The sequence below is a fragment of the Sturnira hondurensis genome, unplaced genomic scaffold (assembly GCF_014824575.4).
Source record: "Sturnira hondurensis isolate 20B ecotype Veracruz unplaced genomic scaffold, ASM1482457v3 Scaffold0014384, whole genome shotgun sequence".
Classification (NCBI taxonomy): Eukaryota; Metazoa; Chordata; class Mammalia; order Chiroptera; family Phyllostomidae; genus Sturnira; species Sturnira hondurensis.
In genome coordinates this window covers 13,054-30,885 of record NW_028087015.1, presented here as the reverse complement: position 1 = coordinate 30,885, position 17,832 = coordinate 13,054, and the positions used below count along the sequence as shown (strand labels likewise).

Sequence of the window (17,832 nt, the reverse complement as noted above, 5' to 3'; positions counted from 1 at the left end):
TTATATGAAATTCTTATACATACTAGATCTGTGTATGGTCTTTTTCCTACTCCTTTGACCTGCTGGTACCACACTGCTTTAAAATAATGTAGCTTTAGCCCTGGCTGCTGTAACTCTGTGGATTCAACCTGGGCCTGTGAACCAAAGGATCGTGGTTCAAGTCCCAGTCAGGGCACATGCCTGGGTTGCAGGCCAGTTACCAGCAGGGGACACACGAGAGGCAACCATACATTGATATTTCTCTCCCTCTCTCTGTACCTTCCCCTCTAAAGATAATAAAATCTTTTAAAAAATCCTTAAAAAATAATGTAGCTTTATATTATAAGGGCAACTTTTTAAAAAAGATTTATTTATTTTTAGAAAGAGGGGAATGGAAGGGAGAAAAAGGGAAAGAAACATCATTGATGAAATGTGAAAGAGATACATCAATTGTTTGCCTTTTGCATACTTCCAACTGGGGACCTGACCCACAGCCCAGGCATGTGCCCTGACTAGAATTGAACCAGCAACATTTTGGTCTGCAGGACAGCACTGAGCCACACCAGTCAGGGAAGAACAATATATTTTAATATCTGATAACAATAGCTCTTCATCATACCTCTTTTTTTAAACACTTATTTGCCAAGTTTCCAGCTTTTATTATTTACTAATGCCAACTAAATGCTCTCCCTTTAACACAACTATAATTTGTGTATATTATTACCTTATACTCTGTTATTTAAGTAGTAATTAGTGTAGCCATATATCTTTTCATCAGAGATCTTCAATTAGATAAGCTTTATTATAACTGCTGAGAATGTAATACATTTCCTTCAACATAATTGTGATGATACTAATATAGCAATATTCCCCAAAGGTATTAAAGTTATTACTATATAATATTTGTAGAAACAGAAAATTAAGTGATCTAAAATTTAGCATCGAAACCAAGAAGTTAATTCAGACTGGTCTGGGTATCAGAATTTTGTGTAGATCTGGCTACAAAGTGTCACCACTTTGGACGAAAAACAAAACTATGAAGAGAACTAGCTATGACTTTGAATATACTTCTACCAAAGTCCCACCATAGTAACTTTTAACTGAGGTTAATTTAAGGAAAATATTTTAAACTTTATGTCACAAATGAAAAATCCTGAGAAACACAAAACAAAATAAGTGTATTTAAAAAATTAACATACGTTCACTCCTAGGCATTGTTATGTTTTAGAGGATTCATTTACATTATGTTGTTGCTTGAGCCAAAGATCCCCACATTCAATCTAAATAGTTAAATAACTTTTTGTTTTTCTCAAAATGTTGGTTTGGCCAAAAAGTTCATTTAGTTTTTTTCCCATAAAATAAAAAGAGGCATTTTTCATTTTCAGTAATAACCTTATTGATTTGGATATTTTGAGTATGTTAGCTATTTCCTGTGCTGCATAACATTGATTCTTTCAGTTAACGTCTCAGTTTGATCGCTATCAACTTCAGCTGGTTTAACAGACTGTAGAGCCTCATCCAGAGAGAAATCTCCAGCAGGAAACTGCGCAAACCACTTTTGACACGTTCACTCAGTCACAGCACCTTCTGCATACACTGCACGAATCTTTGTTCCCATTCCAATTGCAATTTTACCTTTTTTGAAATAATAAAGTATAATATGTCAAAAGTGTTGTGTATTTTCTTCCATCTTCAGAATTAAAATGGGTACACCAAAATTCACCAATTTTGGTAAGGTTTTTTAAAACACACGATATGACAACTGTCACAACATAATCTAAGAAAATTGTTTCGAATGAAGTTGAAGGCAGCTAAGCACGGCTAGAGCCATCTTACAGAAAAATACCAAACAAACTTTTTTGGCCAACCCAATACAATAATATTTTTGTTTTTAAGTTGTTGGTAAATACTGGAAATTTTTTAAAATATAGTGGTATATTTTATAAATAAAATGTGTCTACAGAGAATACTAATAAATTTCTTGTAGAAAACATTTGAGTATTTAAGCTGCCTCCTAAAATTTAGAAATAACCAGAAAATATACAACTGAATATGTTACAGTGTTTACACAATCCTTTTTCAAAGTCTCTTGATATAAACAGTTCTTGGTTCCAGTTTCAACTGGTTTGTCTTCCAAACATCATATTTGATGGCAAAGAATGAGATCTTTTCAGAGTCCTTGCATCATTTTGACCTGTATGAAGATGCTGGGGTAGACAAATGCAGCCCAGCGAATTAAAAACTTGAACACTTGAAGGTACAGGATCCTGCAAAACAGAGAGCTCTGTAGTTTTCTGCTGTGGAGGTTTTAATGGAAAATTGCCTTTATTCCCTTTTGAGCCTGTGTCTTTGTCTTCCAGTGCCCGAGCAAGCATGTAACTAACTTTTCTTTGATGAGCCAAAGCCTCTTCTTTATCATTCAGCTGCATGCACAGAGATTTAAAAAATGCCAGTTAGTCAATAAATGATACAGACCTATACTCAGGTTTTATCAAAATGTTCATTCTTTAGAGAGAGGGGAAGGGAGAAAGAGAGCGAAACATCAATTTGTGATAGCCTCTTGCATGCTCCCTACTGGGAGCCTGGCTCACAACCCTGGCCTGTGCCCTGATTGGGGATGGAACCAGTGACCCTTTGTTTCCCAGATGGGCACTTGAGCCACTGAGCCACACCAGCCAGGGCTTGAGGATATCTTTTAAAGGAAGAACAGAAAACTACTGCTGAAAATTTTGTCTGAAGAGCAAACAGAAATACATATGTGTGTGTATATGTATATACATATATAAATAAAATATACATATAAATATATACAACAAATCTGTACTTAACCTCTCTCAAAGAATGTTGAAATTGCCTATATTTAAAATTGTTTTTATATATTTATATGTAAATAAATAACTTTAACACTCTTATATAGATAAGTATGTTCATATAATGTGAGTCTTTGGTCACCTGTCAAATGGGGATAACAGGGCTGAGTTCAAGCTTGGGGTCATGATTAAAGGACATAATGTGTCAGGAAGTGGATGACTACTTTAAAAATTCCTGAGTAAAGAGAAGGTCTTGCCATGAACTATGTATTTAAGTGCAGAAGCCAGATGCCTGGACTTAATTACAGGGACCCCCCCTTTTTCAGAGGTGGAGCTTTAAGCTTGCACAGGAAGAACATGGATGAGGGAAGTGGGCAGAGCATGCTGAGAGTTCAAGGAGACGGAGGCTATAACTCTGGAGGAGGGTCTGGGGAAAGGGCATAAAAGGCAAGTGTAGAGTGGTAAAGCTGAATTAATAGGAAGCAAAAAGATTAGCCTAACCACAATCCCTAACAAGAGAAAGCAAAGATACCAACCAAATCTATTAGCATCTTAAAGACTTCCCGAGGATTATCCTGGTCTTCAGTCCTCTTAGAACTGTTTTCAGAAGGGAGCATCCCCAACAGTCTCTGCCCTAAGGTCTTCTTAGTCCTTTGTGATAGTAATCCTAAAATGGAACATGGAAACTCAGCTGAGACATAAAAAAGACCTTCACTGATGTGAACTCCCAGGAAAAGAGGTAAGTATGAACTAAGGCTACTGCCTTCCGCAGCCAGGAGGCTGTCCTCTGGAGACCCTGAGCGCGAGTGAGTCAGCACAGCGGAGTGGGGAGAGCTCAGGCTTTAGAGCCAGCGTGGCAAATGCAAGGAGAGGGCCACAGCCAGAGGCCAGAGCAATGCCCCGCCATTCTGTCGCATCCTGTTGCTCCTCAGCTCGCAACAATGGCTGCCCCACGGGAAGGAATGCAGCCCATCTACCAGATCATCTGAGTCTTCCAGGGGAAGCAGAGCAATCCAGATTCCAGAGCAGTCCAGATTTGTATGGGATATCTTCCAATTTTAAACATCAGCCACTTGACCCACATTATTTGAGAATACCATGAAGACCCAAAAAAACCTCCACAGGCCAGTGGCCTCTGAACCATGCAAACTCTTCTTCAGAGTCAGAAAGATCTGGACTTGAATCCTGTTATCACTTACTAACTGCGTGACCTTGGACAGGTGCTCTGAGTTTCACGCTCTAGAATAAGAGTATCAGTACCTATGCCTCAGGACTGCCGGGCCATTAAATTGCAGAGCATCTGCTGTGGGAGGAGGGTGGGCAGTTAGCAGTTAATGGGTACAGTCTCTGGGGTGAAAAAGTTCTGGAGATGGATGGTGGTGATGTTATACAACACTGTAAATGTGCTTAACATTACTTACAAATGGTTAAAGTAGTAATTACTCTCCCCACCCCTAAAAAAAACGCGTTGTGAAAGCACCCAGCCCAGGTACTGACGATGTTGAAAGTCCACATCCTGAAATGTGTACATTAATGTTCTGCTTCATCCATAGAAAGGATGCAGTTTATACTACAAGGTGCAAAATTTGTAGATTTATACCAGGAAAATGTCAAAATTGTTTTTGAAATGCTTTGTAAATGGTCTCATGGAGAACAGAGAGCAGATCAACTGTAGTGACTGGGGCTCACACCTGACCTCTTCCACGAGCAGCTCTGGCAATGGGAACAATGCCAGACAAGCGATGCCCTTGGCAACTTTGATGAGTGGACGAATTGTCTCTATTTGAGGTTTCCAAAGAGGAACGAGGTTTATAGCTTGTCACTGAGAACTTGGCTAAGCTGCCATTCAAGAAGAAAAGTTGATGGCTAAGTGGTAACCACACATAAGAGAACGGTCTCTAATAATAATCCTATATTGGTTCAGATTATTGGAAATATACTAGTAAAATGAATCAAAATCTTGTCACTAAGAAACTCAGTCAAGAGTTAATGAAATTTTAAGGACTTGTAAAGGCTTTCCAGAGATGAATCAATTCCTTAAATTCTGCTTCTAACTCTGTCAGTGCCTTAACAGAAAACAAAGATTGGGAGATATACCTCTGAAGTCATATTTTTAATGGCAAAATCCCTGAGTTTTATCACTAGCCAAGAAAGGTGGGAATTCTGGAATATAAAATGAGTACTAACTCAAGTGCTGAAATGAATACAAGTCTACCTCGTAAAAACCCAGCTTTGTCTGCATAGCACTATCCTTATAGCCAACCTCCATGCATAGTCGGGGGTCAGGGAGGCTCCTATGCAGGTGACAGAATGTGATAAGCTCTCATAAGATCACTTTAGCCCTTCTTTTCCCTCCTTTTCCTCTTTCTCTCATCCCTCTTCTCCCTACAGTCCATCAAAACAAGTAAGGTAGATTTCCAAATGGATCTGCCTTCAATTAACAACACAGAAGGCCAAGGCTGTTTTCAAAGAGACGCCTTGGAAGCAGTCCGGCTGCGGTGAAGGGTGTGGCTGGGAGGAGGGGTGGAATGCCTGAGGGAGGCCACCTGCATATTTGTTGTCCATGCAGAACTAGACACTCCTCATGTTTTCCACGGATTCCTAAGAGGCTAAATGCATGGACTGAATTTTATTTCCCTGGCAAAATCACCTTCCTTGAGTTGGACATTGAAGTTATACCTTACATTTTTTGTCAAGGAATTATTATAGAAAATAGCCACATTAATATTGATTTTTTATTTACCATAAATTACTGTCGAGGACTTAGCCATTATATTAGCTTAATGGCCTGTGTAAGTCTCATGTCACAAACTTTTTAAATTCACTTTAGGACAATGTGGAATGCCTCTTTAGGTATGAGAGTTGAAGAACAGATTTTCCTTTTTTGCCCTGACTTCCACCTGATGAGCACTCTAAGTATATAGATAGCTTTTATAATCTTTTTTAACCTATGTTTATGTTTCTTTACTGCCATTCTTATTATCCCTTCTTACCATTTCAGCAAAGGGATGAGTGAAGTTTAGTCAATGAATCCAAAATTCACAACACTTGACCATAATACTATTACTAATATGTATTATTTGAAAAGAAAGAAAATTAAATAAAATAGGTATCTACTATTAAAGGTTTCATATTTAATATCACAAGATGCTTCCTAGTCCTGAAGTTCATCTTATTTTTATTTTTATATTTAAAGGTTTAATTTATTTAATTTTTAGAGTGGAAGGGAGGGAGAAAGGGGGAGAGAAACATCAATGTGCACCCCCCCCCCCACTGGGGACCTGGCCCACAACCATGCGCCCTGACTGGGAATTGAACCGGTGACCCTTTGGTTTGCATGCCAGAGCTAAATCCACTGAGCCATTCCATCCAGGGCTGAAGTTCATCTTAAAATGAGATATACTGGACTAAGGATTATGGATATTAACATGTTATGACATATTTGGAAATATGGTCATCTCAGAATTTTAGCACCAAAACATTTAAATTTCTTAAGAACTTCACTTTAATCTTTCTTGACTGATAAATGGTTTCAAATTGAAATTTTAAATTGAAGCAATATGAATTCTGAATAATATTGATAAATGAAAACTGATATTGACCTTTTAAACTAAAATTTCTTTTAAAACAGCTACTTTGTGTATATTGGATAACCTACTTCAACTGTAATTTTATTTTCATATCATCTTCATATATTTTGTTTACATGAATAAGTAATACTTAAAAATGGCCATGAACTTTTGATAGGCTTGTGAGCTAAACATTAACTTATTTTATTATAAGAATATTTTATTAATTTGTCCAACTTAAGATATTTCCTCTACTCCAAAATGTCTCCTCCAGAATTATACATGTCAAGAAAGTTTAATTAGATAACATTTAATGTGAGTTTCACTGTTGTTTTCATATTACTTCCCTCTTGGCAGTTTCCCTTTAACCATCTAGTACTATCTATTATACTAACCACCTAGTATTCTTTCCTCCACTAAATGTGGTCTTGTTTCAATGAAATAGAAGAGCACTAAAAACAATTTTCCTGTTACTTTATGGTTTTGCTGCTCCCAATAGCTCATCTGCACGTGTAACAGCCAACAGCCCCCTTCTTCCCATAGATACTAAATTTTAAAATAAATCATAACTATATGCAAAATTTCAGTTACGTTATCCATCCTATCAAATGTGCATAATAAATTATAACCAAAAATAACTTAAATTACACCTGATTTATTGCCATTATAGTTCATATTTACCATCCTCTTTAACTTTCTTCCAATTTATCCATTTTGTTTCTTTTTTACACATTTTATCCATTTGTGTTAATCTTAGTGCCTGGTCATTTTTCCTCATTAATTGTTGCTCAAATGCAATTCTGAATGCATCTGCCATTATGTATGCTTCTTCTTTACTCTTCTGCAAAAGTTCCAGCTGGTTTTGAAAGAAAGTTTGAGAGATGTCAGAGGAAAACCCAGAATGATTCTTGCCTGAATGCTAAGTCAGATTAGCAAATGCAATCTTTCCTCCTAGCATGGGTCTGGTAGTTTGTGTTTGGTCTATTTTATCTGCCTTAATTCTTGCCAGTTCTCTTTTGCAGTAACTGCCCACTCTGAACCAGAATACCAGAAAAGTCCTTTGTGGTGCCCTCAATTCTGTTAATTCAAATCTGTACCCCATTACCCTACATAGGCCCTGTGTGTGTTCTCCCCAAATAGGGAGAATGGAGGCTATCAAAGGCTGCCTTTCAGCACTGCCTTGGGCTGGCTATTCCAGACAATACCACTGAAAATAATCCTGAATATCATCTTTCAGATACCTCCAATATATAGTTGACCCTGACTCTGATCTGTGTGATCTTATGCTTTTCCTAGTGAACTGCTAATGTTTAGTTGTTAACTTTTCTATATAGTCTGAAGACTTTAAATTTCATACCTTCAGTAAAGGTAAAATATTTTTAAAATGATGGCCCATGCACCGTATTTGTTATTAAAGCCTAATTATAATGGCAGCGATCATTTGACTAAATGGTGGGCATCGCTAAATATATGTCTACTTCCTCTATTTTTTACAACAACCCTCCAAACTAGTTATCATTACCCTTGCCATACAGCTAGAAAATGATGGCCGTAAGATTCCCACCTACCTCTGGCTAGTGCAAACATTCCTTCCATAGTACCTTACTGCTTTTCTAATAGGCCTCATGTTTATCTCCCTGCTAATCAGCATTGAGGATCCCAGTAACTTTAACCGTAAGTGCGCATTTTCCTCTCATACAGCAATACTCAACCTTTTATATCTCATGACACATAAAAAGTAATTATTAGAATTCTGCAACACACCAAAAAATATATATTGTGCAAATCTGACAAAAATAGGTATAATTTTGATTCACTCACATGGGACGGCTATTGTTATATTGGCTGTTGTAATTTTTACTTGACAGTCTAAGGGAAGAGAGGTCAGTGTCTCTGACTAAATAGGTATTGTATGGTTTAAAAATTCTTGTGGCACATTGGTTGAAAATTGCTACTCTAATATATAGTGATTTTAGGATTATGTATAAACAAAAGAAATAGAATCCAGGAAATATTAACTACAATCTTAGGCAAATAACTTTATGTGACTACAATGTCATGCCAAGTAATTATGGAACGATGTAAAAAGACTTTATAAGTTCATGCTATTATATAAAATTAAGTGTAAGTTCCATCAACAATGCCTACTAAAATGAAGCTAGTAATTGCAGATACTTCCATTTATTCTACTATTAATAGAGAAAAAAAGCCCTGGCTCATGTATCTCAGTGGATTGAGTGCTGGCATGAAAGGGTCACTGGTTCAATTCCTCGTCAGGGCATATGCCTGGGTTGTGGGCCAGTTCCTAGTACAGGGCACATGAGAGGCAGCCACACATTGATGTTTCTCTCCCTCTCTTTCTCCCTCCCTTCCTCACTCTCTAATATAAATAAATAAAATCTTTAAAAAATAGAGAAACAAAACCAAAGCTTTTAATGTTAACCTCTTGCTTGACCTGAAGAAGCATTTTCTGAGCAGATGCCGCCATTTTGGCACAGGAACAGGGGTTCCCTCCGGGACCATGACAAAGGCAGGCTCCAAGGACTGCAAGCTTGAAATCCAAAAGCATTATCCGTTACTAAGTTGCAGAGCTTAGCTGGGCACAAATGAAGGGGCATGCCCACACATACCCACACACATACATTTCTAGCCAAGCATCTGATTCAAAGAAACTGAAAAGGAAAACAAAAACAGAAGGAAGCTGAGGCCAGGGTTTCAGGATCCAAGTGAAGATTAATTATATGCAAATGAGAAAAGAATGTTACTTGGAACAAAAACATACTGGAATTCTGCCTTCCTCCTTTTCACTCTCCCCCTTCACATTTAACCTGGCACAGTTTCGTATAGTTCTGAATCCTTGGTGGGAACCTGATCTAATGAAGTAACTACTAACATCCACAGTGTGGACTTCCTGTGCCTGCACTTGGCCCTGCATTAATCACTGGCAGCTCCTGTCAGGGAGAGTTGCATTCTCAGAAATGACTAAATTTCAATGTCAATGAGAAAAACAATCATCTGGCCAGTTATAAAAAAAAAAGTCTATGATTATGTAATATGAGACCCTACTAACATAGTTTCTGCTAAACCTGTAAAAATAGGAATAAAAGGAAGGAGGTGGCTAGCATGTCCCTTAATGTCCAAGAATGTCATGCATGAAAGGTATGGTACCAGCAAGACAAGAACTGACCTGGGCAAACCATGGGTCTCTCAGTCTCAGATTGGTAGATATGCTGCTATCTTAGAACGTATAATAGATGGTGATGGCGGAAAGGAAAGCAGAAAATTTCCATCCTGCTAAGCTTTCATACCTGCTTACCTACCTCAAGGCCTGAAACCTCTGTAAAGTCACTTTTATCATTGCACGTGGTTTCCTGAACCATCTTCTGTTGTTTGATATCAAGCATAGCAAGGGCTTCCAAATACTGTTGATTCAAACCTAGGAAGGGCAATATAAGAAAGCATTAGTTGTGAGGGCCAGCTGTAGCCTCACCTAGTCCTGTTACATCAACATCTAACCTCATTTCTTATAAGCAATGCATATATAACAGGCACTGCCCACAAAATTGTGGTGGCCCCATCCAGGAAATCTGATAGCATAGTGGGTATCTAAAATGTTATTTCCAATGTGCAAGTATCTTTTTTGTTTTTTATTTATCTTTAGAGGGGAAGGGAAGGAGAGAAGTATAAATGTATGGTTGCCTCTCATGTGTTCCCTGCTGGGAACTGGCCTGTAACCCAGGCATGTGCCCTGACTGGGAATCGAACCACAGTCCTTTGGTTCACAGGCCCGCATTCAATCCACTGAACTACACCAACCAAGGCTGAGGCTTGCTTTTGCTAAAACTCCCTTACCCTGAATTGAGGTAGAAAATGTTTACTGCATTATCTTTAAAGTAACTTCCTAAAATCTGTGCTAAATCTCCCAAGTATGGAGAGTAACCAGTTCAACCACTTTCCCCCTTGGTCTGCAACATTCTTCTCTTTGAAGTAATTGGCAACATTCTTTCCTTTGTTATCTGTAAAAGGTAATCACCTACAGCCAACCTACACATAGTAAACAAGGACCATCCTCAATATAATGTATCCTAAAAAGAAATAAAAGCCTGTCCAGGTAGGGGTCGAGGCCCTCTCTCTCACTTAAAGAGTATCCATGCTGTCCCATTTTCTCCACAGGACTTCCATAGTCTGTGTGAATTTGTTCATCCCAGCCACAACACACGGACCCTGTGGGCCAGAGTCTGCATCAGTTTCCTATTGGGAGTTTTCACAAGAGGATCGCAGACCATTTACAGCAAGGGCCCAGCTATCTACTGGAGGGCAGAAAACAGTAACTTTTTCCCTCTTGTTGCAGAGTGGAAGGTTAGGGAGGAAGGGGAGGAGTTGTGGTTATGAGCAGCTTCTGCCTGGAGAACTAGCCTCCCAGAGAAGTCTGCACCTGCTCTCATCACTGGCACTAAGAAGCCCTGTGTGTGCGCAGTTCCCACCAGGGGCACTGCCACAGGTCACTCAACTACACTATGTACAGAGCCTCTCTCAGGCCCAGGACCTGGTTTAGAGCTCATTTTATTCCCTTCAAACCACCACTTTTTTTAAATAGTTTTTGCTTAGAAGGGAGAATTAATATCTCCTCAAATTTTCATAAAAAGTTGGTATCACCTTAATATTCTTTAAACACTTTAATATTCTTTTTAAGATTTTAAAATATTTTTAAAGATTTTCAAAGACTTTATTCTTATTTTTAGAGAGAGGGGAAGGGAGGGAAGGAGAGAGGGAAACATCAATTGGATACCACCCCCTGGGGACCTGGCCTGCAGCCCAGGCATGTGCCCTGACTGGGAATCAAACCAGCAACCCTTTGGCTTACAGGCCAGTATTCAATTCAGTGAGCCATGCCAGCCAGGGCTTAAATTTCAAATTCTTAATGAGAAAAATAATATGTTGAAAAGTTAAGAATAGTTTTATTAGGGAAAAAAGTCACAGAAAACACTTTTGAAGGCAAATAGTGTTAAACAACTATACAATTATAAACTTTTTCTACTAGTGTCTCAATAAAACATACATCTGCTCAGGTTCCTCAAATATCAGGGACTGTACCATTTTGTTTTACACTGAGTATAAAATCCATATGATAAAGGAGGAATAGGTTCGAAGTTTTCTTTTGGAGGAATGGAAATGTTATAGAACTAGATGGTTGCACAACACTGTGAATGTTATGGATTGTTCACTTTTTTATTATTTCTTTTATTATGCATTGGTTTTGGGTGTGCAGTCTAGTGGCTAAACAATCATATAACTACATAGTGTTCCCCATGATATTTCCAATACCCTAACTAGTACCACACTATATAGATTTATGTGTTTTCACACATAGTTACTACAATATTATTGACTATATTTCCTATGCTTTACTTACTTTCCTATGACTATTTTGTAACTACCAGTTGAATTGTTCACTTTTTTAAATGTATTGATTTAGAGAGGGGGGATGGAGGAGAAGCAGAGCAGGAAGTATCAATTAGTTGTTCCACTTATGTGTGCACTCATTGGTTGATTCTTGTGTGTGCCCTGACTGGGGGTCAAACCCGCAACCTTGGTGAATCAGGATGATGCTCTAACCAACTGCTACCAAGCCAGGGATAAAATCGTTCACTTTTAAATGGCAATTTTCTTATGTAAATTGTACCTCTTAAAATTTTTTTAATAAAAAAACTAAATGATGCACTTTTTCTATTATCCTAACAATACATGATTTAGACACACTCACACTTTGTCTCCATTTACATGTGTGCTCTAAGCATAGGACACTTTGTATAAAATGAATCTTCTAAAGTAACATTTTAAAAGGGCCATTAACATACCACTCTTTACTTACTTGCATTGTCAGACTTCAGCATTTGAATCTCGTCTGTTTTTAGTTTCAAAGTTTCTTTGAGGACTGCGCTTTCACAGTTGAGTCTGGAAAGAAGTACCCTCCACATAAGCAAAACATAAGCACTTTGTACTTAACTAAGAAATACATTTTAGGCCCTGGCTGGTGTAGTTCAGTGGATTGAGCGCGGGCCTGTGAACCAGAGGATGGTGGTTCGATTCCCAGTCAGGGCACATGCCTGGGTTGCAGGCTGGTTCCCTGCAGGCCAACTCCCAGCAGGGGGTGCACGAAAGGCAACCATACATTGATGTTTCTCTCCCTCTCTCCTTCCCCTCTAAAGATAAATAAATAAAATCCTTAGAAAAAAATACATTTTAATCCTGTAATTCGAGCACAAAAACTTAAATGTCATTTCTCCTATTTCAAAACAGTCTAGAATTTATATGTGTCATAAAATAAAGACAATTTAAAGGAATGTGGAAAGGTTTTGAACATACTCTAAACCTTACTGTCTAGCTTAGAAAGAATCAGAACCAGAAATACCTGTCAGGCATCCACTTAAGTTACTTTATTTTTTTTTATTTTTTTAAATATTTTATTTATTTATCTTTAGAGGGGAAGGGAAGGAGAGAGGGAGAGAAATATCAATGTATGGTTGCCTCTGCCAAGGACACACAATGTATTGTGTGTCCCCTGCCAGGAACTGGCCTGCAACCCAGGCATGTGCCCTGATTGGGAATCGAACCGAGACCTTCTGGTTCGCAGGCCTGTGCTCAATCCACTGAGCAATACCAGCCAGGGCCCACTTAAATTACTTTAAAAATTACTTTATAAACTGTAAAAAAAAAACTACTCTGTAAAATGCATTAACTTTAGCCCTGGCTGGTGTGGCTCAGCGGATTGAGGCCAACCTGCAAACCAAGGGTTCACTGGTTTGATTCCCAGTCGGGGAGTATGCCTGGGTTGTGGGCTCCGTCCCCAGTCGGGGGTGTGCAGGAGGCAACTGCATACTGATGTTTCTCTCCCTCCTTTTCTCCCCTCCTTCCTCTCTCTCTAAAAATAAGTAAATAAAATCTTTTTTAAAATGCATTAACTTTGCTATCTGGTTAACTATTTTGTGCAGACCTCATAATAAAGTATCTTCTGCCAACTCTGCTTAATTGATGAGTATCTGAAAAGGTAATCTATCAACAAATTAGCTAAATAACACTATCAAAAATTAAACTATATATTGTATTTTTAGGACTATAAGATGCACCAGATCATAAGATGCACTTGGGATTTAGAGGAGGAAAATAGAAAAAAAAATTGAAACAAAAAATGTAAAATATTTAATAACGTGTGGCCCTGCTCCACTGCCCACCATCCCCCAGCCAGAGTGAGCCAGGCAAACTACATTCAGACTATAAGACGCACCCCCTTTTCCTCCCAAATGCGAGGGGTGCATCTTATAGTCCGAAAAATACGGGGATGTATCCTCTTCATGAAGCTGTGGGGAAACAGGCACTCTCCTGTGTGGCTGGTAGGAGTGCAAAGTGCTAGAAGCCTTATAGAGAGGAATTTGGCAACATCTAATAAATCTATATATGCATTTACTTCTGACACAGCAATTCTACTTCTAAAAAATCATCCTGAATAAAATACATCTCCAACAACACAATGTATATATGTTAAGGTTATTTATTGCAGTCCTGTGTACACTAGCAAAAATGCGGGAAACAATCTAAATACCTACATATAGGAGAATGGTTGAGTGCACTATGCAATGGAGTGATTTCCAGGATATATTGTTAAATGGAAAAACCAAAATGCAAAAGAGTATTTATAGTAAATTATCTTTTGTGTAAGAAAGAAGGGAAAATAAGAAAACATAAATATCCGCCCTTTGTGCAAACAGAAACACAGGAAGGAGAAAGCAGAAAGGACTAAGAGTGGGCATCTGCAGATGGAGAGGGGAATGAAGCTGGCAGGAGGTTGGGAATGGGGGATGGCAGGTGGTGGGGAGAATGACACCTCTCTGAATACAGCCTTCTGACGATTTCTGACTTTTGGAAGCATGTCATTGTTTCACAAAGTCAGAAATAAATAAAATATTCTTAGCCAGGTGGTTCAGTTGGCTGGAGCATCATCCCATACCCAAAAGGTTGTGGGTTTGGTTCCTGGTCGGGGCATATGCCTAGGTTGCAGGTTCAATCCCTAGTAGGGGTGCATAGAGGAGGCAACCAATTGATGTTTTCCTCTCACATCAATGTTTCTCTCCCTCTCCCTCTTTCTCTCTCCTTCCTCTCTCTGTAAAATCAATAAACATATCCTCAGGTGAGGATTAAAAACAAAAACAAGAAACAAAATAAGTAAACCAGCAAGCATGGTGAAAAAAACCTTAAAACAGCATACAAACTGAAACACATTATCTTAAATAAATAGCATAACTTCTTTTTTTCTCTTCTATTAAAGAGAAAAAAAGAAGACACTGTCAAGTAACTTTTGAGCACAGGATTTTTAACTCAGACTAAAAAAAAAACTATATGCAAGTATTGGACTCTAGTTAGTAGGTTTGATTTTACAATGGCATGTATAGCAATTCTAAAGCTACTTTCTGCATAGTCTGTGGTGGAAAAATAAGTAAATATATTGGGTAATAGGAGCCGGGTTTCTCACTGTGGAAGTTATAAATGTGGAAAGGGGCAAAGCTAAAATATTGGTGGCCTAGAATTGGAAAAACGAGTATGAACTCAGGGTTTATAATAGATTGACAGACGAGAGATACTAAATAGACAGATGGCAGAGAGATGACAGACAGAAGAGGGGTGTGTCTTCCAGCTCTGTCCCTTGAGAGGACCTTCTGGCAGTGACTCCCCGGTAGCAATGAACTTACCTAGTGCTCAGCCCCTGACTTCCAAACACCATGCCCCATGGAGAGGATCAAGGGCTCCTTGAAGAAGTGCCTAATACTGTATGCATTCCGGACTAGACTGTCTTGCACCAGAAAGCAAGAAAGTGCTACAGGAATGATAGAAACATGCCAAAAAGCCACAGAAGCCAGTTGATGGTACTCCTATTGACCAAAGTTGAAAAACTTTAGGCATCAAAAGAAATTAAGATAATAGCTTTAATCCACTGAATAATGCAAGAATCCAAAAGTTCATATTCATATACACACAAAAATAGGGAAAGGAGAAGTCCTTTCCTACAGCAATATGCCAATACTTGTAGAAGGAATGATGGAATACCCAAGTTGCCATTTGGCAACCATCACGGTAGCAAATGCTTCAGGCAGAATGATCAGTGGATGTAAAAGCCAGTGGGTGAGAGCCTGATGAGGAACAGTATATTTACATAATTTAAAGCGCCTCCCCACAAAATGCTTGGTTAATCACAAGGGGAAAATTGTGACTGCAGTGTAGAATGAGGACAGATGCCACACCCACACCAAGTGATGGAGATGCACCACCTAGGAACTGGACATAGCAGCATCTCACACCTCCTGATCTGATGCACGGAGAATACAACATTGCTTCGGTGCTAATCCTGCCCAAAACACGCAACCTGCATTTGGTCCGGAAGCACAGACATCCCCACGGTGGGTCTTTCTACAAAAGAACTGGCCCATCCTCCTCAAACATTGCCAAGGTTATGAAGGACAAAGAAACACTGAGGAATTGTTTCATATAAAACGACTAAAGCTTAGACTTGACAACCAAATGCAAGGTATGATTCTGTATTAGACCCCTAACAGGGGAAATTTTTCCCCTCTCTTTTGCTATGGGGCATTATTAGGATAATTGGCAAATGTAAATAAGGTCTATAAATTAATGAACAATGTTGGTTTTTATAATTATGGTTTTAAAAAAGAATGTCCGTGCAACTTATTCATATGGTTCAGAAAAAATTGTGTCTATCTACATATTCAACTACAAAGGGAGAGAATGATAAAGCAAATGTAAAGGATCAAAATGGGGGCAATCTTTGTGAAAGTTATATAAAAATTCTTTGTATTGTGCTTCAAAGTCTTCTGTAAACCTTCAATTTATCTCAAACTAGAAGTTAGGGAATAATAAATTTAAAATTTAGGTAATAAGCCCTGGCTGGCATAGTTCAGTGGATTGAGCACGGGCCTGCGAACCACACGATCGCGGTTCAATTCCCAGTCAGGGCACATGCCTGGGTTGCAGGCCAGTTCCCGGCAGGGGACACACTAGAGGCAACTGTACATTGATGTTTCTCTCTCCCTCTCTCCTTCCCTTCCCCTCTGAATATAAATAAATAAAATTAAAACAAAAAAAAGAAAGACAGTGTCTAGAAAAAGTGAATTTATAAAAAATAAATAAATAAATAAATAAATAAAATTTAGGTAATAAAGCCATCTATAACCCAAGGTATCGAATCAATTTCTGAATCACAGATCTTATAAAAAGTACATGTTAAAATTTAAAGTTATTAAAATCACACTAAAGAAAGAGTTGCTCAAAAGATTTTGTTTGAAAAAATAGTGTCAGTGCTCAAATAACCCAGAAAGCAATGACTCTTATACTATATTTGAAAATACTGTTTATATTTTATATTTTTAAAAAGAAAATAGAACTAATGGCCCTGGCTGGTGTGGCTCAGTGGATTGAGCGCGGGCCTGCGAACCACACGATCCCGGTTCAATTCCCAGTCAGGGCACATGCCTGGGTTGCAGGCCAGTTCCCAGCAGGGGACTCACAGGAGGCAACCATACACTGATGTTTCTCTCCTTCTCTCCTTCCCTTCCCCTCTAAAGATAAATAAATAAAATATTTTTTAAAAAAGAAAATAGAACTAATAAAGATATGGAGCTGGCAAGTGGATAACAGTAAGAATTTTATAATATTCACAGTTAGCTCAGAGAAGAAGAAAGACTAAGCTACATTTGAATTATACACACTTGAAAGATTTACAAAGAAAAATGATGGAATCATAATATACAAACCTGTCATACTTTTGGGTCCAAGATTCCTCTATATTTTTAAATCTATTCTGATCAAATTCTATTTTCCACTGCAAGGCATTTAGTTCCTGTAAGGAAGAAAATAGTACTTTCATGGAAAATTTTACAAAATCACTTCAGGATATTGTGAATAGCTGAAACAAATCATCTAATCATCTAATCATTTCATAGAAATAGGATAAAGAGGGGAAAAAACACCAATCACTGCCCAAAAAAGAGTCTATGACATTTGTAAACCCATATAACATGCCTCTTTAGCACTCAAAAGAGCTCTGCCTAAGCTTACTTATTATAGGAGAAATTTGAAATTGTTTAGCTTAAAATTTGCTGGTCCAAACCTAGGCTTCTCAACATCCCCACCCTCAAGCCATGTGGACTTCATGAGCAAAATACACTCCTGGAAGACTGAAGCCAGGGCAGCCCCATCAATGGAGGGTACAACAGGCACAGAAGGCACGTGACCTTCAAAGGTGATTCCTAACTACCTCTTCAGTGAGGATGACATGGTCAGAACTCAGAGGCAGGCTCTGGAAGCAAAGGAAGAAAAGAAAAATAGGAAGTATCAACTTGGCTGGCTTCCTACTACCTTACAATGGGAAAATAAAAGAAACCTAATTCTCTGCCCATTTGACAACT

General features: G+C 38.4%; 1 protein-coding gene across 8 annotated transcripts in view; it reads right to left on the bottom strand.

Annotated features, from left to right (window-relative positions):
- Positions 1–2,064: 2,064 nt before the first annotated feature.
- CCDC125 (coiled-coil domain containing 125) overlaps positions 2,065–17,832 on the bottom strand; it is a 28,752-nt gene continuing 12,984 nt past the window's right edge. For 7 of the 8 annotated variants that reach the window (XM_037062813.1, XM_037062809.1, XM_037062810.1 and 4 more), the window contains 7 exons: positions 17,179–17,264; positions 12,231–12,313; positions 9,679–9,794; positions 8,802–8,909; positions 7,040–7,214; positions 3,326–3,456; positions 2,065–2,402 (listed from right to left, as the gene is read on the bottom strand). In XM_037062813.1, coding sequence (XP_036918708.1) covers positions 2,097–2,402; positions 3,326–3,456; positions 7,040–7,214; positions 8,802–8,909; positions 9,679–9,794; positions 12,231–12,313; positions 17,179–17,264 — 1,005 coding nt within the window. In that variant the 3' untranslated portion in view covers positions 2,065–2,096. Of the gene's footprint in view, positions 2,403–3,325; positions 3,457–7,039; positions 7,215–8,801; positions 8,910–9,678; positions 9,795–12,230; positions 12,314–17,178; positions 17,265–17,832 lie in introns of those variants that run through there. The other variant, XM_037062814.1, reaches the window with a different exon arrangement.